Raw genomic sequence first — 24,236 nt, forward strand, 5'->3', positions numbered from 1 at the left:
GGGGCACCCCCCACCCTCGTGACCCCCTCTTTTGTGGATACAGAAAGTTACGGCGGTGGAATTAGGGTTTTGTCTCCTGCTTTGATCGTTTGGGGGTACGTAGGTATATATAGGAGGAAGAAGTACGTCGGTGGAGCAACAGGGGGCCCATGAGGGTGGAGCACGCGCCTGGGGGGAGGCGCGCCCCCCTACCTCGTGGCTTCCCTATTGGTTGCTTGACGTAGGGTCCAAGTCTCCTGGACCATGTTCATTCTGCAAATCATGTTCCCGAAGGTTTCATTCCGTTTGGACTCCGTTTGATATTCTTTTCTTGCGAAGCCCTAAAATAGGCAAAAAAACAGCAATTCTGGGCTGGGCCTCCGGTTAATAGGTTAGTCCCGAAAATAATATAAAAGTGCATAATAAAGCCCAATAATGTTTAAAACAGGATATAATATAGCATGGAGCAATCAAAAATTATAGATACGTTGGAGACGTATCACCCGTTTAGCCCCTTGGGCCACTGCCACCTGGGGCCCGTGTCCCTCTTTTTCCAGAACGAAAAAATTAAATTTAATTAATTAATGAGTTAATTAACTTAATTTAGTCTAGTTAATTAGCTTAAAACTAACTAACTTGCTAATCAACTACTTAAACCATGATTAGGCTAAAACTGTGTATGATAGGGGGCCCCACCCCTGTTGAGTAGTCAAACTTTGACTGGTCAACTAGCCCCCGGTCCCACATGTCAGCTAGTGTACATTTTTGTGTACACTGTGTTGGGTACATCTAGCAATTTGACATTTAATTCTCGAATTAAAATAATTTCAGAAATTGTTATAAAACTTTGGAAATTAATATAAAATAAACCATAACTCGGATGAAAATTCTTTATACATGAAAGTTGCTCAAAACGACAAGACGAATCCGAATATGCAGTCCGTTCGTCCGCCATACATCCCTAGCATACCGAAAATGCAACTTTACCCCTCCGGTCCGTCTGTCTGAAAACGCAAAACACTGGGAATACTTTCCCGGATGTTTCCCCCCTTTGTCAGTATCACCTACTGCCGCGTTAGGGCACACCTAGCACCTCTCATTGTCATGTCATGCATCTTCATGCATATGTTTGCATTATATTTATTGTTTCTTCCCCTCTTCTCTCGTTAGACACCGAGACCGACGCCGCTACTACCCAGTACGACTACGGTGTTGACGACCCCTCCTTCCCGACTGAGCTTCCAGGCAATCCCCCCCCTTGATCAACCCGATATCGCCTATTCCTTCTCTCTACTGCTTGCATTAGAGTAGTGTAGCATGTTACTGCTTTCGGTTAATCCTATTCTGCTGCATAGCCTGTCTTTGCTATTGTTGTTGTTACTTTTACCTGCAATCCTAAATGCTTAGTATAGGATGCTAGTTTATCATCAGTGGCCCTACATTCTTGTCCGTCTGCCATGCTATACTATCGGGCCGTGATCACTCGAGAGGTGATCACGGGTATATACCTATATACATAATATATGATACATGTGGTGACTAAAGTCAGCTCGGCTCATAGAGTACCCATGAGTGATTCACGGATTGGGGCTGAAAGGACATTTGTCCCAACGACCCTCTGAGTGGATCTTTGTGGCAGAGCGATAGGGCAGGTTAAGACCACCTAGGAGAGAGGTGGGTTTGGTACTGGTCGGCGTCCGCGGTTACTTCAAAATAACACGCTTAATGAGATCTTGGTATTTGATCTGAGTCTGGCTACGAGCCTATACACACTAACCAACTACGCGGGAATAGATATGGGTACTCGACGTTGTGGTATCAGTTGAAGCCTTCTTGACGTCAACGACTGAACGGCGCGCGTCGGGTTGGACCGCGTAACACAACTTCCTTTGTAATGGAGGTTGCTAGGTCTTCTCACCGGCCACGTACGCAACATGCAGGTGTGCAACGGGCTATAGGGGCCCAGACCCCTGCGTGCATAGGACTTAGACTGGCGTGTTGACCTCTCTGTTGTGCCTAGGTAGGGTTGCGACATGTTGATCTTTTGAGGCTGGGCATGACCCAGGAAAGTGTGCCCGGCCAGAGGGATCAAGCGTGTTGGGTAATGAGGTGCACCCCTGCACGGAAGTTTATCTATTCGAATAGTCATGTCCCTCGGTAAAAGGATGACTCGGAGTTGTACTTCGACCTTATGAAAACTAGAACCGGATACTTAATAAAAAACACCCTTTCAACAAGGTCAAAAAAATACAACCTTTCAAGTGCCAGATACAACCCGGTGATCACTCTCTCACAGGGCGACAATGAGAGGATCGCCGGGTAAGATTATGCTATATGATGATACTTGGTGAACTTACCAGCTAATCTCTTATATATGCTTCAAGATGAAGGTTGCCAGAAGCGTAGTCTTCGATAGGACTATATATCCCCCTCTTATTCTGGCATCCTGCAGTCCAGTCCACAGATACTACCCATTTCATTGATACCAATGCATATGTAGTGTAGATCCTTGCTTGCGAGTACTTTGGATGAGTACTCACGGTTGCTTTGCTCCCCCCTTTTCCCCTTTCTATACCCGGTTGTTGCGATCAGATGTTGGAGCCCAGGAGCCAGACGCCACCGACGATGACTCCTACTACACCGAAGGTGCCTACTACTACGTGCAGCCTGCCACTGACGACCAGGAGTAGTTTAGGAGGATTCCAGGCAGGAGGCCCACACCGACATGGCAGCCTCGGAGGCAGCACATGAAGCAATTTGGGTGAAGGAGTTCATCACCGACCTAGGAGTCATACCCAATGCGTCGGGGCCAATCAAACTCTTTTGTGACAACACTGGAGCTATTGCACTTACCAAGGAGCCCAGGTTTCACAAGAAGATGAGGCACATCAAGCGTCGCTTCAACTTCATTCGTGAAAATGTTCAAGATGGAGACATAGATATTTGTAAAGTACATACGGACCTAAATGTAGCAGATCCGTTGACTAAACCTCTCCCTAGAGCAAAACATGATCAACACCAGAATTCCATGGGTGTTCGATTCATCACATGTAACTAGATTATTGACTCTAGTGCAAGTGGGAGACTGTTGGAAATATGCCCTAGAGGCAATAATAAAAGCATTATTATTATATTTCCTTGTTCATGATAATTGTATTTATTCATGCTATAATTGTGTTATCCGGAAATCGTAATACATGTGTGAATAATAGACACCAACATGTCCCTAGTAATCCTCTAGTTGACTAGCTCGTTGATCAACAGATAGTCATGGTTTCCTGACTATGGACATTGGATGTCATTGATAACGGGATCACATCATTAGGAGAATGATGTGATGGACAAGACCCAATCCTAAACATAGCATAAGATTGTATAGTTCGTTTGCTAGAGTTTTCCAATGTCAAGTATCTTTTCCTTAGACCATGAGATCGTGTAACTCCCGGATACCGTAGGAGTGCTTTGGGTGTGCCAAACATCACAACGTAACTGGGTGACTATAAAGGTATACTACGGGTATCTCCGAAAGTGTCTGTTGGGTTGACACGGATCAAGACTGAGATTTGTCACTCCGTATGACGGAGAGGTATCACTGGGCCCACTCGGTAATGCATCATCATAATGAGCTCAAAGTGACCAAGTGTCTGGTCATGGGATCATGCATTACGGTACGAGTAAAGTGACTTGCCAGTAACGAGATTGAACGAGGTATTGGGATACCGATGATCGAATCTCGGGCAAGTAGCATACCGATTGACAAAGGGAATTGTATACGAGATTGATTGAATCCTCGAAATCGTGGTTCATCCGATGAGATCATCGAGGAGCATGTGGGAGCCAACATGGGTATCCAGATCCCGCTGTTGGTTATTGACCGGAGAGCGATCTCGGTCATGTCTACATGTCTCCCGAACCCATAGGGTCTACACACTTAAGGTTCGGTGACGCTAGGGTTGTAGGGATATGTATATGCAGTAACCCGAATGTTGTTCGGAGTCCCGAATCAGATCCCGGACGTCACGAGGAGTTCCGGAATGGTCCGGAGGTAAAGAATTATATATAGGAAGTGCTATTTCGGGCATCGGGACAAGTTTTGGGGTCACCGGTATTGTACCGGGACCACCGGAAGGGTCCCGGGGGTCCACCGGGTGGGGCCACCTGCCCCGGGGGGCCACATGGGCTGTAGGGGGTGCGCCTTGGACTATATGGGCCAAGGGAACCAGCCCCAAGAGGCCCATGCGCCTAGGGTTCAAGAAGGGAAGAGTCCCAAAGGGGGAAGGCACCTCCTAGGTGCCTTGGGGAGGAGGGATTCCTCCCCTTGGCCGCACCCCCCTAGGAGATTGGATCTCCTAGGGCCGGTGCCCCCCCCGTTGGCCCTCCTATATATAGTGGGGAGATGGAGGACTTTTTACCCCACGCCTTTGGTGCCTCCCTCTCCCTCTCCAACACCTCCTCCTCCTCCATAGTGCTTGGCGAAGCCCTGCCGGAGTACTGCAGCTCCATCACCACCACGCCGTCGTGCTGCTGCTGGAGCCATCTTCCTCGACCTCTCCTTTCCCCTTGCTGGATCAAGAAGAAGGAGACGTTACGCTGACCGTACGTGTGTTGAACGCGGAGGTGCCGTCCGTTCGGCGCTAGGATCTTCGGTGATTTGGATCACGTCGAGTACGCCTTCCTCATCCCCGTTCTTTAAACGCTTCCGCGCGTGATCTACAAAGGTATGTAGATGCAATCCAATCACTCGTTGCTAGATGAACTCCTAGATGGATCTTGGTGAAACCGTAGGAAATTTTTTGTTTTCTGCAACGTTCCCCAACAGTGGCATCATGAGCTAGGTCTATGCGTAGTTCTCTTGCACGAGTAGAACACAATTTGTTGTGGGCGTTGATGTTGTCAACTTTTTTGCCGCTACTAGTCTTATCTTGCTTCAACGGTATTGTGGGATGAAGCGGCCCAGACCAACCTTACACGTACGCTTACGTGAGACCGGTTCCACCGACTAACATGCACTAGTTGCATAAGGTGGCTGGCGGGTGTCTGTCTCTCCCACTTTAGTTGGAGCGGATTCGATGAAAAGGGTCCTTATGAAGGGTAAATAGAAGTTGACAAATCACGTTGTGGCTTTCACTTAGGTAAGAAAACGTTCTTGCTAGAACCCTACTTCAGCCACGTAAAACTTGCAACAACAATTAGAGGACGTCTAACTTGTTTTTGCAGCAAGTGCTTTGTGATATGATATGGCCAAAGTTGTGATGAATGATGAATTATATATATGTGATGTATGAGATGTTCATGCTATTTTAATAGGAATCACGACTTGCATGTCGATGAGTATGACAACCGGCAGGAGCCATAGGAATTGTCTTTATTTTTTGTATGACCTGCGTGTCATTGAGAAACGCCATGTAAATTACTTTACTTTATTGCTAAACGCGTTAGCCATAGTAGTAGAAGTAATAGTTGGCGAGAAACTTCATGGAGACATGATGATGGAGATCATGATGATGGAGATCATGGTGTCATGCCGGTGACAAGATGATCATGGAGCCCCAAGATGGAGATCAAAGGAGCTATGTGATATTGGCCATATCATGTCACTTTTATTATTTGATTGCATGTGATGTTTATCATATTTATGCATCTTGTTTACTTAGAACGACGGTAGTAAATAAGATGATCCCTCATAATAATTTCAAGAAAGTGTTCCCCCTAACTGTGCACCGTTGCGACAGTTCGTTGTTTCGAAGCACCACGTGATGATCGGGTGTTAGATTCTAACGTTCACATACAACGGGTGTAAGCCAGATTTACACATGCAAACACTTAGGTTGACTTGACGAGCCTAGCATGTACAGACATGGCCTCGGAACACAGAAGACCAAAAGGTCGAGCATGAGTCGTATAGAAGATACGATCAACATGAAGATGTTCACCGATGTTGACTAGTCCGTCTCATGTGATGATCGGACACGGCCTAGTTAACTCGGATCATGTTATACTTAGATTACAGGAGGGATGTTTATCTAAGTGGGAGTTCATTGAATAATTTGATTAGATGAACTTAATTATCATGAACTTAGTCTGAAATTTTACAAATATGTCTTGTAGATCAAATGGCCAACGTAGTCCTCAACTTCAACGCGTTCCTAGAGAAAACCAAGCTGAAAGACGATGGCAGCAACTACACGGACTGGGTCCGGAACCTGAGGATCATCCTCATAGCTGCCAAGAAAGATTATGTCCTACAAGCACCGCTAGGTGACGCACCTATTGTCCCTGTAGAACAAGACGTTATGAACGCTTGGCAGGCACGTACCGATGACTACTCCCTCGTTCAGTGTGGCATGCTTTACAGCTTAGAGCCGGGGCTCCAAAAGCGTTTTGAGAGACACGGAGCATATGAGATGTTCGAAGAGCTGAAAATGGTTTTCCAAGCTCATGCCCGGGTCGAGAGATATCAAGTCTCCGACAAGTTCTTCAGCTGTAAGATGGAGGAAAACAGTTCTGTCAGTGAGCACATACTCACTATGTTTGGGTTGCATAACCGCTTGACTCAGCTAGGAGTTAATCTCCTGGATGACGCGGTCATTGACAGAATCCTTCAGTCGCTTCCATCGAGCTACAAGAGCTTTGTGATGAACTTCAATATGCAGGGGATGGAAAAGACCATTCCTGAAGTATTTGCAATGCTGAAATTAGCAGAGGTAGAAGTCAAAAAGGAACATCAAGTGTTGATGGTGAATAAAACCACTAAGTTCAAGAAGGGCAAGGGTAAGAAAGCCTTCAAGAAGGACGGCAAGGGAGTTGCCGCGCCCGGCAAGCAAGCTGCCGGGAAGAAGCCAAAGAATGGACCCAAGCCCGAGACTGAGTGCTTTTATTGCAAGGAGAGTGGTCACTGGAAGCGGAACTGCCCCAAATACTTAGCGGACAAGAAGGCCGGCAAAACGAAAGGTATATGTGATATACATGTAATTGATGTGTACCTTACCAGTACTCGTAGTAGCTCCTGGGTATTTGATACCGGTGCGGTTGCTCACATTTGTAACTCAAAACAGGAGCTGCGGAATAAGCGGAGACTGGCAAAGGACGAGGTGACGATGCGCGTCGGGAATGGTTCCAAGGTCAATGTGATCGCCGTCGGCACGCTACCTCTACATTTACCTTCGGGATTAGTTTTAAACCTTAATAATTGTTATTTAGTGCCAGCTTTGAGCATGAACATTGTATCAGGATCTCGTTTAATTCGAGATGGCTACTCATTTAAATCCGAGAATAATGGTTGTTCTATTTATATGAGAGATATGTTTTATGGTCATGCTCCAATGGTGAATGGTTTATTCTTAAAGAATCTCGAGCGTAATGCTACACATGTTCATAGTGTGAGTACCAAAAGATGTAAGATTGATAATGATAGTCCCACATACTTGTGGCACTGCCGCCTTGGTCACATAGGTATCAAACGCATGAAGAAGCTCCATGCTGATGGACTTTTAGAGTCTCTTGATTACGAATCATTTGACACGTGCGAACCATGCCTCATGGGTAAAATAACCAAGACTCCGTTCTCAGGAACAATGGAGCGAGCAAACAACTTATTGGAAATCATACATACTGATGTGTGCGGTCCAATGAGCGTTGAGGCTCGCGGTGGCTATCGTTATGTTCTCACCCTCACTGATGACTTGAGTAGATATGGGTATGTCTACTTTATGAAACACAAGTCTGAGACCTTTGAAAAGTTCAAGGAATTTCAGAGTGAGGTTGAGAATCAATGTGACAGGAAAATCAAGTTCTTGCAATCAGATCGTGGAGGAGAATACTTGAGTCACGAGTTTGGCACACACTTAAGAAAATGTGGAATAGTTTCACAACTCAAGCCGCCTGGAACACCTCAGCGTAATGGTGTGTCCGAACGTCGTAATCGCACTCTATTAGATATGGTGCGATCTATGATGTCTCTTGCCGATTTACCGCTATCTTTTTGGGGCTATGCTTTAGAGACTGCCGCATTCACTTTAAATAGGGCTCCGTCGAAATCCGTTGAGACGACACCGTATGAATTATGGTTTGGGAAGAAACCTAAGCTGTCGTTTCTAAAGTTTGGGGATGCGATGCTTATGTCAAGAAACTTCAACCTGAAAAGCTCGAACCCAAATCGGAAAAATGCGTCTTCATAGGATACCCTAAAGAAACTATTGGGTATACCTTCTACCTCAGATCCGAAGGCAAGATCTTTGTTGCCAAGAATGGGTCCTTTCTAGAAAAAGAGTTTCTCTCGAAAGAAGTAAGTGGGAGGAAAGTAGAACTTGATGAAGTATTACCTCTTGAACCGGAAAATGGCGCAACTCAAGAAAATGTTCCTGAGGTGCCTGCACCGACTAGAGAGGAAGTTAATGATGATGATCAAGATACTTCTGATCAAGCTCCTACTGAAATTCGAAGGTCCACAAGGACACGTTCCGCACCAGAGTGGTACGGCAACCCTGTCTTGGAAATCATGTTGTTAGACAACGGTGAACCTTCGAACTATGAAGAAGCGATGGCGGGCCCGGATTCCGACAAATGGCTAGAAGCCATGAAATCCGAGATAGGATCCATGTATGAAAATGAAGTATGGACTTTGACTGACTTGCCCGTTGAGCGGCGAGCCATAGAAAATAAATGGATCTTTAAGAAGAAGACAGACGCGGATGGTAATGTGACCATCTATAAAGCTCGCCTTGTCGCTAAGGGTTATCGACAAGTTCAAGGGGTTGACTACGATGAGACTTTCTCACCGGTAGCGAAGCTAAAGTCTGTCCGAATCATGTTAGCAATTGCCGCATTCTATGATTATGAAATATGGCAAATGGACGTCAAAACGGCATTCCTTAATGGTTTCCTTAAGGAAGAATTGTATATGATGCAGCCGGAAGGTTTTATCGATCCTAAGAATGCTGACAAGGTGTGCAAGCTCCAACGCTTGATTTATGGGCTGGTGCAAGCGTCTCGGAGTTGGAACATTCGCTTTGATGAGATGATCAAAGCGTTTGGGTTTACGCAGACTTATGGAGAAGCCTGCGTTTACAAGAAAGTGAGTGGGAGCTCTGTAGCATTTCTCATATTATATGTAGATGACATACTTTTGATGGGAAGTGATATAGAACTCTTGGACAGCATTAAGGCCTACTTGAATAAAAGTTTTTCAATGAAGGACCTTGGAGAAGCTGCTTATATATTAGGCATCAAGATCTACAAAGATAGATCAAGACGCCTCATAGGTCTTTCACAAAGCACATACCTTGATAAGATATTGAAGAAGTTCAATATGGATCAGTCTAAGAAGGGGTTCTTGCCTGTGTTGCAAGGTGTGAAATTGAGCTCAGCTCAATGTCCGACCACGGTAGAAGATATAGAAGAGATGAGTGTCATCCCCTATGCCTCAGCCATAGGTTCTATTATGTATGCCATGCTGTGTACCAGACCTGATGTAAACCTTGCCGTAAGTTTGGTAGGTAGGTACCAAAGTAATCCCGGCAAGGAACACTGGACAGCGGTCAAGAATATCCTGAAGTACCTGAAAAGGACTAAGGAAGTGTTTCTCGTTTATGGAGGTGACGAAGAGCTCGTCGTAAAAGGTTACGTCGACGCTAGCTTCGACACAGATCTGGATGACTCTAAGTCACAAACCGGATACGTGTATATTTTGAATGGTGAGGCAGTGAGCTGGTGCAGTTGCAAGCAGAGCGTCGTGGCGGGATCTACATGTGAAGCGGAGTACATGGCAGCCTCGGAGGCAGCACATGAAGCAATTTGGGTGAAGGAGTTCATCACCGACCTAGGAGTCATACCCAATGCGTCGGGGCCAATCAAACTCTTATGTGACAACACTGGAGCTATTGCACTTGCCAAGGAGCCCAGGTTTCACAAGAAGACAAGGCACATCAAGCGTCACTTCAACTCCATTCGTGAAAATGTTCAAGATGGAGACATAGATATTTGTAAAGTACATACGGACCTAAATGTAGCAGATCCATTGACTAAACCTCTCCCTAGAGCAAAACATGATCAACACCAGAATTCCATGGGTGTTCGATTCATCACAATGTAACTAGATTATTGACTCTAGTGCAAGTGGGAGACTGTTGGAAATATGCCCTAGAGGCAATAATAAAAGCATTATTATTATATTTCCTTGTTCATGATAATTGTCTTTATTCATGCTATAATTGTGTTATCCGGAAATCGTAATACATGTGTGAATAATAGACACCAACATGTCCCTAGTAATCCTCTAGTTGACTAGCTCGTTGATCAACAGATAGTCATGGTTTCCTGACTATGGACATTGGATGTCATTGATAACGGGATCACATCATTAGGAGAATGATGTGATGGACAAGACCCAATCCTAAACATAGCATAAGATCGTATAGTTCGTTTGCTAGAGTTTTCCAATGTCAAGTATCTTTTCCTTAGACCATGAGATCGTGTAACTCCCGGATACCGTAGGAGTGCTTTGGGTGTGCCAAACGTCACAACGTAACTGGGTGACTATAAAGGTATACTACGGGTATCTCCGAAAGTGTCTGTTGGGTTGACACGGATCAAGACTGGGATTTGTCACTCCGTATGACGGAGAGGTATCACTGGGCCCACTCGGTAATGCATCATCATAATGAGCTCAAAGTGACCAAGTGTCTGGTCATGGGATCATGCATTACGGTACGAGTAAAGTGACTTGCCGGTAACGAGATTGAACGAGGTATTGGGATACCGACGATCGAATCTCGGGCAAGTAGCATACCGATTGACAAAGGGAATTGTATACGGGATTGATTGAATCCTCGACATCGTGGTTCATCCGATGAGATCATCGAGGAGCATGTGGGAGCCAACATGGGTATCCAGATCCCGCTGTTGGTTATTGACCGGAGAGCGATCTCGGTCATGTCTACATGTCTCCCGAACCCGTAGGGTCTACACACTTAAGGTTCGGTGACGCTAGGGTTGTAGGGATATGTATATGCAGTAACCCGAATGTTTTTCGGAGTCCCGGATGAGATCCCGGACGTCACGAGGAGTTCCGGAATGGTCCGGAGGTAAAGAATTATATATAGGAAGTGCTATTTCGGGCATCGGGACAAGTTTCGGGGTCACCGGTATTGTACCGGGACCACCGGAAGGGTCCCGGGGGTCCACCGGGTGGGGCCACCTGCCCCGGGGGGGCACATGGGCTGTAGGGGGTGCGCCTTGGCCTATATGGGCCAAGGGAACCAGCCCCAAGAGGCCCATGCGCCTAGGGTTCAAGAAGGGAAGAGTCCCAAAGGGGGAAGGCACCTCCTAGGTGCCTTGGGGAGGAGGGATTCCTCCCCTTGGCCGCACCCCCCTAGGAGATTGGATCTCCTAGGGCCGGCGCGCCCCCCCTTGGCCCTCCTATATATAGTGGGGAGATGGAGGACTTTTTACCCCACGCCTTTGGTGCCTCCCTCTCCCTCTCCAACACCTCCTCCTCCTCCATAGTGCTTGGCGAAGCCCTGCCGGAGTACTGCAGCTCCATCACCACCACGCCGTCGTGCTGCTGCTGGAGCCATCTTCCTCGACCTCTCCTTTCCCCTTGCTGGATCAAGAAGAAGGAGACGTTACGCTGACCGTACGTGTGTTGAAAGCGGAGGTGCCGTCCGTTCGGCGCTAGGATCTTCGGTGATTTGGATCACGTCGAGTACGCCTTCCTCATCCCCGTTCTTTAAACGCTTCCGCGCGTGATCTACAAAGGTATGTAGATGCAATCCAATCACTCGTTGCTAGATGAACTACTAGATGGATCTTGGTGAAACCGTAGGAAAATTTTTGTTTTCTGCAACGTTCCCCAACAGTGATATCTTCCCATGAGTCCCTAATCTTGATCGTACACGTTTGCATGTATGATTAGTGTACGATTGAATCGGGGGCGTCACAGTGTGTTACCGAAGAGGTTGGACTCTTCAGTCAATTGTCGTTGCCATCACATCAATGATGGTAAGACCGTTGTGTGTCAAGCACCTCACTTGAGCGGCTAGGAGAGCCACGTCGGAGTCATCCTTTTGTAAGGAACTCCTCGGCCTCCAGTTGAAACGCTTCTTCGGGGGATCGGGAGAGAAGGACGGGAGCCCAAGACGAGCTGATCATGCAGCGGGACATCGGCCATGTAGAACCATTCAGTGGCCCATGTATTGGTATTTTCTCTAGGGGTACCTGCTGGGTAGCCAGTCCCGATGATACAGCACACCTCGTCTGCTCCCACCTCGTGAAGTTTTCCACCTCGGGAACATGGCATGTGACAGAAGTACTTCCTCCACAGCCCGAAGTGTGCCTCGCATCCGAGGTACATCTAGCAGAGGGCGACGAACCCCATGATATGTAACACAGAGTTGGGTGTGAGGTGGTGGAGTTGGATCCCGTAGAACTCAAGCAACCCCCGTAGGAAGGGATGGATGTGAAATCCAAGACCCGGCAACAAAAAGGGGACGAAACAAACTCTCTCCTCCCCGTGCAAGATAGGATGATTATCCACATGCGCTTGCCCGTTTACGGATATTAAGCCAGGGTGGGTGGAAGTTAGATCTGGGTCCGACAAATAACCTTGAGTGGCGAGCCGGTCCAGTTGACGACGGGTGATGGAGCAGCCTCCCCAATCTCCTTTGAGGGGGCCGTGGGGGCGCTTTGATTAACCCGCGTCGTTTGCCATGGCGGAAGCTCTCGAAGGTAAACTTCTGGGGGGAGATTTCGTGAACGGGCGAGCAGGGGGGAACTGGACGGCGTGTTTTCGCCACGGCTTTGGGTCGTGTACTTGTTAAATAAAGCGAAGGACGGCGCTTCGACGTCTATCCATAAAGCGACCAGTTTGCCAAATGGCTTGAGTATTGAGAAGGAATTGTTTTAATGAAAGGACCACCCATGGGGGGCCCACGGCTAGATGACGGTAAAGGTGTTTGGGCTGCAAGGAACTCATCCTTACCATAAACCGGAACCGAAAATTTTCTACGAGCTTGGAAGTTGAGTTGAGACTGATGGAAGGAACTCGCCTGTCAAGCTGAAGACTCCAAAGCCGAAGACATTTGGTACGAACATGATTGCCGTCTTCGGCTCCGAAGACAAGTTCAGGGGCTATTGGCAGTTCCATGGACTAAGGGGTACCAACCTAGTTGACCCGCAGTCCATGGGCCAAGCTTGAGGCCCATTGATCTCAAAAGGAAGGACTCTGGAAGCCTCGAACCCCGGCGTGATCAAGATGGACTCTGCCGAAGACTTGGCGTGTACTTCAAGGACTGCTCCAACTGTCGGCATGTGTATTCCCAGTTGGCAACCGACTATGTGTAACCCTAGATACCCCCAGTACTTATATAAGCTAAGGGTTTTGTCCTTAGGGACACGATCACAATTACTCGCCTTAATTAGGGTTAGAACACAACATACGATCTCGAGGTAGATCAAGCCTATAATCGATACATCATCATCAATATAATCAAAGCAGAACATGGGTTTTACCTCTTCAAGAGGGACCGAACCTAGGTAAACATTGTTTCCTTCGCCTCCTGTTACCCATTGATCCAAGATCCACAGCTCGGGCCCCCCTACTCGAGATCCACAAGATGGGATTCTGATAGGATGTCTTGATGGTCGCACTAGCTGCTACGAGCGAAGACAAATAAAAATAGCAATAGCTAAACTTCTCTAAACAAAATTTGAGTCTAGGCTAGCTATTTATTGAAGGAATATATGACGGTGCCGAGACGCGTGGATCTCTTGGATGAACGTAGATTCCTATCCGCTCCGGTGTTATGTCGATGTCGCCAGCTCCTAGGCCGATGGGCCCTAGCACCAGGGATGGGCCATAGCTCCTCGGCTGTGTTGCGTATGTGTTTTGCACAAGCAATACTCCTCCCGAAGCGTATATTCCCTCCGTTTCTTTTTTACTTTGCATATAAGATTTGATCAAAGTCAAACTTGGTTAACTTTGACTAAGTTTATAGAAAAAATATCAAGATTCACGGTATGAAATCAATATTGTTAGATGCATCATGAAATTAATTTTCACACTATATAGCTTTGGTATTGTAGATGTTGATATTTTTTTCTATAAAGTTAGTCAAACTTTATAAAGTTTGATTTTGACAAAATCTTATGTGCAGACTAAAAAGAAACAGAGGGAGTATGTGAAAGCATGCCAGATCCTTGACTGCATGCACACGTGGGACCCATTGCTTGACTTGATTGCATGCATCTTCTAAGTTGCACGTAGCATACAACATGGATGGCTGGGCTGATTCCATGCATGCATCTAACTCCATGTAATCTTCTTTCATCAACACCTTTGTGCCTGAGTACAAGCAGAGTAAAACATGAAGGTAGTATTGGCTTCTTCTTAGTCAAATTATATGCACCGAGGAACAACAGTACCGTCATTTATTTGTCGTGTAATATGTGTAAACATTTTTATGCTAGCTATGTCAGCATCAACACCCCGTGCCCATGGGCCTCCTGACGCCAGTGCTTGCGGGGTCGAGCGCCAAACTTTCTAGATACCCCCTTGCGCACGGGTGACCGCGTGCCCACTATGTCCCTGGTTTAGCTCTCGAGTGACCCCATGCGCACGGAGTCCTTTAGCCCATGCGCATGGGGACAATAGGTGGGCCACATTCACTTTTGATTGAGGGGTATTTATACCCCCTTCTTCCACCTCAAGACCTAAACCTAAGTTTTGAGTTGCTCCTCCATTGCTGACCCCCAAAAGCTCGATTCTACATTTCCACCAAACCAATTCGTTATCCCCACTCTTGTTCATCACCAACACTTGTCACTCTTGGAGATTTTGAGCTCCTAGGCGGTAGGAGTCAAGGGTCGCCTTCAAGACCAACCTCGAATGATTTGAGGCTCATCTGTTGGAGGTGACTCAAAGAGAATATTAGGGCGATCCACTTGGTGGCACTTCGAAGCTTTGGCTTCGACACCTCTCCAATGTAGATTATCCCTCCCCCAAAGAGTGTGAAATTCAGGATATACATCTGTGTCTTTGACTCACTTGTGGTTTATCCTTTCTCGCACCTTTATTTGCTTTCTATGCTTGTTGGCTTGTTGATTAGCTTGTTTCATTGCTTATCTCGGTTCCAGTAACTTAAAATGGCACAAACTTAGGAGCTTCTTGCCCCCTGTCCACTCGCTTAGGTTTGCAGATGATCTCATAGTGTGTGGATCAACGCTAACAATGGTTCTCAAAATATTGCTTTGGTGATTACTTACTAATCACTTTTGCAATCTTTGGGGACAAACCTTTAACTGGGATAAGTATGCCATGATGCTTAGTACGTATTGATCTCACATCTACAACTAGCATATCATTTTCAATGCTCTTGGCATGGATTTATGGATACTACAACCAGGTCATCTTGTAAGACTGGCACCATTCTACCAATTTTTTCAATACAAATGACACAACTATTGGTGCACGTAGAGAAAAAAGCTATCAACAAATGACAAGTAAAACAAGCTTAAAACAATGGGTCTTATTTAGTTACAAAATCATAGTACAAAATACACATCAATTATGTGGCACTGCAGACATGAGTATAAACTGATGAATTTGGCAACCCCAAAAATGTGGAGATGCAATGCACTAGGCCTTAATTGCAGCTGTACCAGCCGCTTCCATCACCGTTATAGCACATCATAATTTACAGAATGACCAGGTATGGCTCCAGCTCAAGCAACATGAGTTTTCTGAATCTTCCTCCAACAGCCTCTTGAGGTCTTATATTATGTACTTACATTGCATACATCGGTTGGGACTAATCTTCCTCCTCGATGATTGATGCAAATGCAAATGGCGCAAACTTGTACCCACCACCATCGTAAAACTTGCCCTGGAACTCGACCCAGTGGAGCCTCAGGGCATGCAGAAACGCACTTAGGGTCTCCATTGAAAGGAGAACAACAAAAGTGGCAGAGAGGAAGACGGTTACTCCCATGACAAGGATGATAACATTGTTGTATCTGGAAAGAGAGCGCAACACAGGATTAGAACAACCACAATAGGCGTAGAGAGTAGTAAAAGAGAGTGTGTCTTACCCCCATGCTAGAAGAAGAACCTTATCATAAAAGACACTGGACAGTTCCGAGTGCGCGAGACTGCAAAAATAAAGACATCGATTACTTGTCAATGTTTGTCTCGTGAGGAGAAACTTACTTATTTGGGGTTGATGTGTTATATCATGTTCAATGATACCTGAGAGCCCAAAGACGAAGATATGAGGCGGTATTTGAGACCGCACCGAGCACAAACTCAATTGTGTGGATCAGCTGGTGGACCAAAACTTCACTGAATTCAAACTCCTCATGGTTGTGTGGGTTTTCATGTTGTCCTCCCAATTGAGCCACCGATTCATCTGTCTCCTGGAGCATGGTGTAATGCTGGCCTTGGTGTCTCTGATGGAGGCAAATGAAAACATCAACAAGTGGGTATATGATATATATTCCAGTGAGAAGGAAGTTAGGGAATTAAGAAAGGTGTGCAACCTGCTCATGTTGCTTCTTCAAAAACAATGGCTTCGGAAACAACATCCAAGGCACAGACACCAGAGCAAGCAGAAGTAGAACAAGCTGCGAGGAAACAAGAAATGTTATGTGCAACTGACAGAATCAACACATGGTAGCAGCAATGAATATCACCAAACCTGCACAATTCTCTGCCCAGGAAATAGCTGGTTCTCCCCAATATCATCCGTTGGACTCAGGAACATATATATCATTATGTGGTATAGGTCAGCTTTTGAGCCAGTGCACCACTTAATAATGATGAGGAGTGACAGGTAACCAAATAAGCTGTTTAAGAAGATCAGCTGAGGAACAAACTGATACCTGTTGACACAACAACTGAATGAGTATTTTTGAAATCACACGACAGATTATTCCTAGCAAGAGATCGACCTACCAAACATTAACAGTATTTTTGAAATACTTTGCATTAAAGAAGCTCAACACAATTCCAAGGTTCATTTGTGCAATTCCAAGAAGAATTGACATTTTCATCTTTAGGGAATTGAGAAATGGCAGCTCACTGCGGCTTCCATGCCACACTGGATCGACACCAAATGGGTATGTTTGCCCCACCCTAACTAATCCTTCAGTTGTAGCATCCCTATAAATAAAACAAGGGGAAAAGGGAAAGTCATACGATTTTCATAAAACATCAAAATAGGAGCACAAATTCAGCAGCTTACCCACACGAAGGATCATGGCAGGCGTAGGCAGATTTACCAAAGAGCTCAAATGGAACCGAGAAGAACTCATTATATATCAATCCAGTGTAAATTGAAAAAAGGGACATAATCAAAATTACATAGCGCCCAGCAAACATTATTTCCACTATGTCATCTAGTTTCTGCGATCAAAGAAATGAAGAAAGTTAATACTCCCTTCGTTTACTTATACAAGGCCACTATGAAATATACATTTTGCATCTATACAAGGCCACCAACAGTAATCGAGGCAAAATTAATGATATTTTCTCGTACTAGTACCCTGTTTAATACTTGCATGCATGCAGTCATAATGATAGTCATCTACTTCCCACACTTAGTTTCCTTGCATGCATGCAGCGTATTAATGATCCCACTAAACGAAAAGAAAAGCTGACTTGCAAAACTGATATTAAATTTTATATTGATAATTGTAATCTGAGTTTGTGGCCTTGTATATAAAAATGGAGGGAGTAATAATTTCCTTGGAAAACATATATCTACTGAATGAAGAAGAGAAGGCTCGAGACGAAACCTGTGAAGCTAGCTTCTTCTCTCGGATTATGAGGTACAGTGCAGTAAGAAATATACAAATTCCATGACCCCAATCGCCAAACATGACGGCAAATAAGAAGGGGAATGTTACGATAGTGAATAGACCAGGATTTACTTCTTGATAGCTCGCAATACTGCAAATTATGATTAATGTAGAGTTAGCACATAGCACGAACCCCAACAATTCCTTTATGCAGTAAGAAGTGACTAGGTTATTCCTGGTTGATGGTAACCATTTCTGTAAATTACAGTAAATATCAGATATGCTGAATTAGCATCACAAGTTTGAAGATAAAATTCATAACCCACATTGGTAGATACTCCCTCCGTTCCAAAATAGATGACTCAACTTTGTACTAACTTTAAGGGAGTATATTATATTACATGCATAAAGAAATAAAAGGAAATTAAAACTTAACATGACCAATACGGGGCATAATTATCTATGAGTAATAGTACAAACAATGAAAGGAACACAAGTAGAGTATAACTATGATAGAATTTCACTAAATGAGCACAATACTAAAGGTTTAGGAAAGAGAAACACAAAGTAAATCAACAAATAAGTGGACAAAACAATATACTGATCAAGATATACTGATTATGAATTACAGTATATAAATACAGATATGTGAGAGATGTATCATGGTTGACACTGGTCCTCGTTTCCCTGATTCTCAGTCTCTAGGAGTTTGAGTGGCTTCTCCTACGTTCCGCTGCACCTGTCAATCCCTCCGTGTTCTCCACCTACGCCGCCTCGGCCGCTTCCTCCACTGGGTCGTTTGCTCAATAACGTCACTGTTTGGAACATATTTGTGGTTCACATATGTCTTCATTCGTTCGTACTACGTTGTGGTCTTTTAGGATCTTTGTGGTCCTTCAGATTCTACTGGTTGTAAGCTTGGCAAAGAGCCATATTAGTTGTCTAATACTAATACCCCATTATATAAGTGGTTTTCTATAAATGTGCCACACATGTACGTGTACATATACTGGCTTATGGCTCACTAGTGTTTCCCTAACAATCTTTATATTTTTGAAACTTACCCATAGGCATCTACAATGTCCTGGAAGGAGGATGTAAATTTATTTGTCTGGAAATACGTTGGAGGAGATTCTTGTGTGTTTAGAATTTGGAAAATACAACCAACTTGGGAGTTACTACCAGTAGTAGCACGATGAAGTGCATCTTGTACCTACAATAGGTAAAATAAACTCTTAAACCATATGGACAAAAGAAGAGTAACCAAAACCAAAAAAGAAGCCAGAAAACATCAATGCCGGAAGGGATGAGAGTGCAGCTGCATACCTGACTTGTAGCAAAAACGGGACTCCACCCCTCAGCAACTAAACATTTCTTTGTTACATCAAGACTGAACATGTTTAGCGTGTGGTAAATAGCCTTTTCCTTCTTTAACTGAAGCATTTGTATGTCAATCAGAATTAAACTTGAATGCAAGGAAATTAACAAGATATTCAGCAAGCGTTGTTCAAATAGCACGGACTTCTGTTTTGCATGATAAGAAACATACCAAAACATTGTTTCTAATACAAGCTTACCAGGTTGTTCCATTCTTCATACTCAGAGGCTATATTTTTAAGTATGCCGTCACGATGAGCTAAACCTATTTCAACAGTTGCCTTCAACTCTGACACTTTTCCAGATACCTAAACAGTTGTAAATGTTTCAGAACAAATAATAGTAACTTAGTAAATATAGTACAACAGCTTTTGTGAAAGAAGTTTCGACTACAATTCAGAACTACTGCACAAGCTTGAGACATAAAGGAAAACATTTCAACAAGATCACCTATCTCATCAAACATGGAACACCAAAAAGAAGAAAAGAAAATATTCCCTGCAGTTTACGAAAATGTGTCCTGAAGTACTAAATAATAGCGGGTTTAACATGATGATGTGCTATCTATTGTATGATGTCAATGTCAAATATACAGTATATGCTCAAGAACATAACATAAACATATACACAGAAGCAATCATGAGAGGAGATCTCAGCAGTCTCTTCAAGAGAACTAATCCACAAAGCAAAATGAGCACCAACATGGTTTAAAGAGCAACACACAGGGATAGACACCAACCTCCTGAATAGTATGTAATTGTGTGGCAAGGTCTTCTGGAAATGGATAACGGTTGGCGCCAAAAGCATCACAAATTTTCAGAATCTTGGATTTTGCTCTCTCTCCAGAGTAGAATATAACAAAATAATTTTTCACGGCCTGTCAATACGTTATAGTGAAAAAACCATATGAGGAAAATAACATTTCAGAAATAAGTACATAACTAGTGGGGAAAACATAACAACAATACACAGTGGCTTTAAGCAAACAGCTGAATGTAAACATCATTGCCGAGAAAATAATAATTTTAGAGTGAATTCCATTTTTTATGCCCTAGTTTCATGCTTGTGACAGGAAATACCTCATTTAGCAGATTTTTCACATTTTTACCCAATTTAAGCAAACTTGTGCCACTATTTACCCCTTCTAATTTTTCCCCATTCTAACTGCTTGGGCCCAGAACGGGAGCCATGGCGCAGCCGTAAAGCTGTTGCCTCGTGACCATGAGATAACGGGTTCAAATCCTGGAAACAGCCTCTTGCAGAAATGTAGGGAAAGACTCTCTACAATAGACCCAAAGTGGTTGGACCCTTCCCCATTCATAAGTAACTCCTAAAATTTATGGAAGCGAGTTGACGACAAAGGGAAGTAGCAACCTCCTCTCCAGATTGTGGATCAATTATAGATTCATCAACAGATTCTTGTCGGAGTAACATATTGCCCCTGGTGGCACGGTAAAGTATACGCTCAAAGGCCATAGCCTTTTGCTTTGGCACAAGACCAATCAGGGAACCTAGCTTCACTTGTTTCGATGGATCTATCACCATTTCCTGCAACGAAAGAAGAAGTATGAAAACAAGGAGAGCTAATATGTTGCTTTACTAGAAAAATGGTCCTCACCTGATGCAATAAAGGACTCTCCAGAGAAGAATCACCAGACTGATCAGCCACCATTTCCCTCTGTTGCTCTGCCGCACTTCTTTGAGCTGAATAGAAAAACTCACCAGTCTGAAAGTAAATAGAGTCAGTAATGAACAACATATAACTATGGGTGGAGCTACTATAGGGACACGGCATTATAGGACTCTCGAGTATGTACAAATAAAATATCCGCACATGCAAAATACATCCTAAAAACACAAAAAACAAACGGGCATAGTTTAAAGAGACCCGCTTCAACACATGATGCACACTTAAAATTTGGCGTGCGAGAAAAATAATACTCATTGCAGTCAAAAGTGCACAACTGGATAATTATTAATTAGGTGCCCTGTGTAGGCACATCAAACACAAATCTTCGACTGACTGGCAACACACAACCAGAAAAGAAAAAGAATTGCACTGCACAAGTCATGGTACCCATTGCAAGGAGCACGCTTTGGCAGCAAGGTGCAAATGCAGTGAGCAGCTTACCTCTCGGCACAAAGGAAGTTCAGGCATAAGGAACTTATTTCTTTGCTTGCCCAAAGATTACAATGGACCCAGGTTAAAGAAAATAACATGACCAGATTCCGAGACAAGGGTTCCTAACTGCATACAAATTTAACAATGAATTGCCTGCTCCACCAATAACCAGATATTTATCTGACTCCTCATCCTCATGCTGTTGCTATGCGCTACTTACTGGAATGCTTGCTACATGACTCCTGTCATGTCGTGGACCCAAATACGAGCCGACAGCAACCACTCTCTTCTAAATTTGCATTGAGTTGTAAGAGATGTTTCTTTTCATTCAGTCGATCAATACTACTTTGTAATCTGAATAGTCAAAAGATATAGTTTGTGGTTTCACTTTTGTTTGGAAAAGACTGCATCGATGACAATTATACTTTATATACATTTCTGATCCCCGCTTGAGATTGGAATATTGGGAATTTCATGTCATGTTCAACAAAACCCAAAGTAATATACAATGAATGCAATTCGAAATCAATGGTGGCAAATGTTGCAACATTTTCAGTTTTTAACTACATCAGCGAGTTTATGGACATTAGAGGGTCGATTTATCTTTCCTTTATGTCACAAATATTCTACAGGCAAGTTTTTCGTATTATTTCTTTTTCACCTTGCACCTCAGGGAATTTCAGGGTTTAGTTCCTTACAGTTTATACACGACTATATGGTGCTCTCGTCAGTGCACGAAAAGAGAAAAGTGGATTCCATCAAATAAATTATGTAGTTATGCCTTAATGTGGTCATACCTTTTCTAGAAGAACACTGTACTCCACCAGCTCATTGTATGTCCTCTGCAATTTTCTATTATTTGTATTTACTTCAGTTAGCTCAGCTTCAAATTCCCCAAGTTTTATCTGTTAGTTGACAATGTTAAAACAAAATTCTACACTTACAACTTGCAAATGATGAAGGCATAAGTTTCATTAACTAAATATACCTCCAGATCACCAATTTCCAAAGGAGCTCCTGAAAATTGTGTGGGAGAAATCAATATGGTAGCTTTCGACATTTGTTCCTTGAAAAAACGCAACTTGCGAGCCATTTCACCACACCTCTTGATCTGCACAAGGTGTATGTGCAGCAAAAAGATTATTAAATTCATAGATCAGTATGAAATATGATTATGATTCAGAGCATAAGACGATTGCAAAATATTTTGGGTTTAGTCCTTTTCACATTAGGCTGCATGTAATCAGAATAACATAGGATTCTGAAAACCGAATCATTGCATTAACAGGATATTTTGATTCCATCCTCACATGTATAAAAAGGATTGAGTTCAGAAGTTTTCATTAAAAAATTTGAGGTTATGAAGTGTTTCAGAACCCTGCTGGTTTCTCCTCATCGGAATAGGATATTGTTTTCACAGCATAAAGCAAAAGAATGCTGAAAAGACCAACAGTTCTATGCGAAATCTGATCAGTGACAGAAGCTGTTGGCAAAATATTACTGGATTTAGCCCCTTTCCAAGTGTTCAAGAAACTGTTCCTCGTAGTAAGCTGGACAGATCTAAGGCCATATATCATAACATATAGCACAGCAAACAGGAAAGCATTAAAAAAGATTGAGTACCTGGGCAGCATATGCCCGCTGGAATGGGCTCTTGTCCGCATTAAGCTGAAACAAAGGGCAGATATTAGATTCTCCTGAACCAAACCAAAAGGGAAAAGGCACGACTTAAGGCAGATAAAAATCACCTATGTCAACAGGTTTCATGTTTTACCTTACGAAATTCCAAGCTAAAATAAGTTCACCTGAGGTTACATAATCTCATAATTAAGATAGCGCTGCGCGTACGGTTGCATGTCAGTAGTTGTAAAAAAATACTTCAAATCATTAAGAAAATTTGAAATGTTTGTAGTTCAAAATTTATCATGAGGACATAAAATTAGGCTATTATTAACTTGACATTCATGTACTCCCTCCGTCCCGAATTACTCGTCGAAGAAATGGATGTATCTACGAGTGATATCTTCTAGTCTGTCTCGCTGGGTCAATCCTATAATTGTTTATCTCATTGGGTCAATGCCGCACGTTGGCTATCGGTTGAGACATATGCAGTCCACATCGCGTATCATAGCACGCAATGCTCTATTGTTTACTACGCCGAGGCCCAAAACGCTAGCTGCACACCGCCGGTCCGCACCCTAGCTTGAAGGAACACGACGAGCAGCATTGCGCGATCGAACGGAAGCGGGGAAACAGATTGAAATCCAAGAAGCAATAAAGCAAGCAAAGGTGTGAGCAGCAGGGCGTGCGGTGCGGACGTACGTCTTTGAACTGGAGGAGGCCGATGTCGCCGAGGTTGGAGACGGCGAGGCGCGCCGACTCGGCGGGGATGATGACCTGCACCAGCTGCATCGCCTCCGACCGCAGTAGATCCATCGGGGGGCAGCACCCGCCGCCGCGCGACATCGCGGGTCGGTCGGAGGCCCTGGCGGCGGGGCAGAGCGTCTGGGGCGTGCCTGCTCAATGCTCCGGTGGGCTGCCGCGGCGCAGGGCGCCTCGGGGGAGCGGTCAACGCGGCTGCGTGGTGGTGGCGGTGGTTGTGCCGATTGGCTTCGGAGGGAGGCGGAGGAGGTGGAACGGACGGGAGGTAGTCTTCCCTGGAGCGTGACGGTGGCGCTTTCTGTAGTAGGAGTAGGAACCAGCCTGAACTTGAATCGATGTCAGCAGGTGCTTTCCTCCGAAGGCATCTGTTCTGCTGGAGAAGAGTTGACTGGCCCTGCCGCCATCACTCAATTTGTGTGTGCCCCCACAAATTTACAATGGCTTCACGGGTTGCTTGCTTGTCTTTTCTAAAGCATTGGTATAATCCCTCTGTCTTTTCTGGCATTGTCTGCTGAAGTTAGACATGTGCAGAGCTGTGGAAACTTTCCTGGAAGGTGGCAACATATGTTTTTTCTTTGGTCGTTGA

General features: G+C 44.4%; 1 protein-coding gene across 1 annotated transcript; it reads right to left on the reverse strand.

Annotated features, from left to right (window-relative positions):
• Positions 1-15,468: 15,468 nt before the first annotated feature.
• Positions 15,469-24,073, reverse strand: LOC125539910 (V-type proton ATPase subunit a3). Its single transcript, XM_048703445.2, has 18 exons — positions 23,591-24,073; positions 22,892-22,936; positions 22,257-22,379; positions 22,066-22,173; positions 20,765-20,872; positions 20,521-20,694; positions 19,886-20,023; positions 19,347-19,454; positions 19,096-19,203; positions 18,834-18,982; positions 17,767-17,920; positions 17,214-17,374; positions 16,925-17,131; positions 16,668-16,851; positions 16,510-16,593; positions 16,220-16,419; positions 16,063-16,122; positions 15,469-15,987 (listed from the first exon to the last, which is right to left on the reverse strand). Exons 1-18 carry the CDS (start codon positions 23,732-23,734, stop codon positions 15,783-15,785), a joined length of 2,460 nt encoding a protein of 819 aa, XP_048559402.1. The 5' UTR covers positions 23,735-24,073; the 3' UTR covers positions 15,469-15,782.
• Positions 24,074-24,236: the final 163 nt, after the last annotated feature.

Source organism: Triticum urartu, chromosome 2A (assembly GCF_056163025.1).
Source record: "Triticum urartu cultivar PI428250 chromosome 2A, HENAU_Tu73, whole genome shotgun sequence".
Classification (NCBI taxonomy): Eukaryota; Viridiplantae; Streptophyta; class Magnoliopsida; order Poales; family Poaceae; genus Triticum; species Triticum urartu.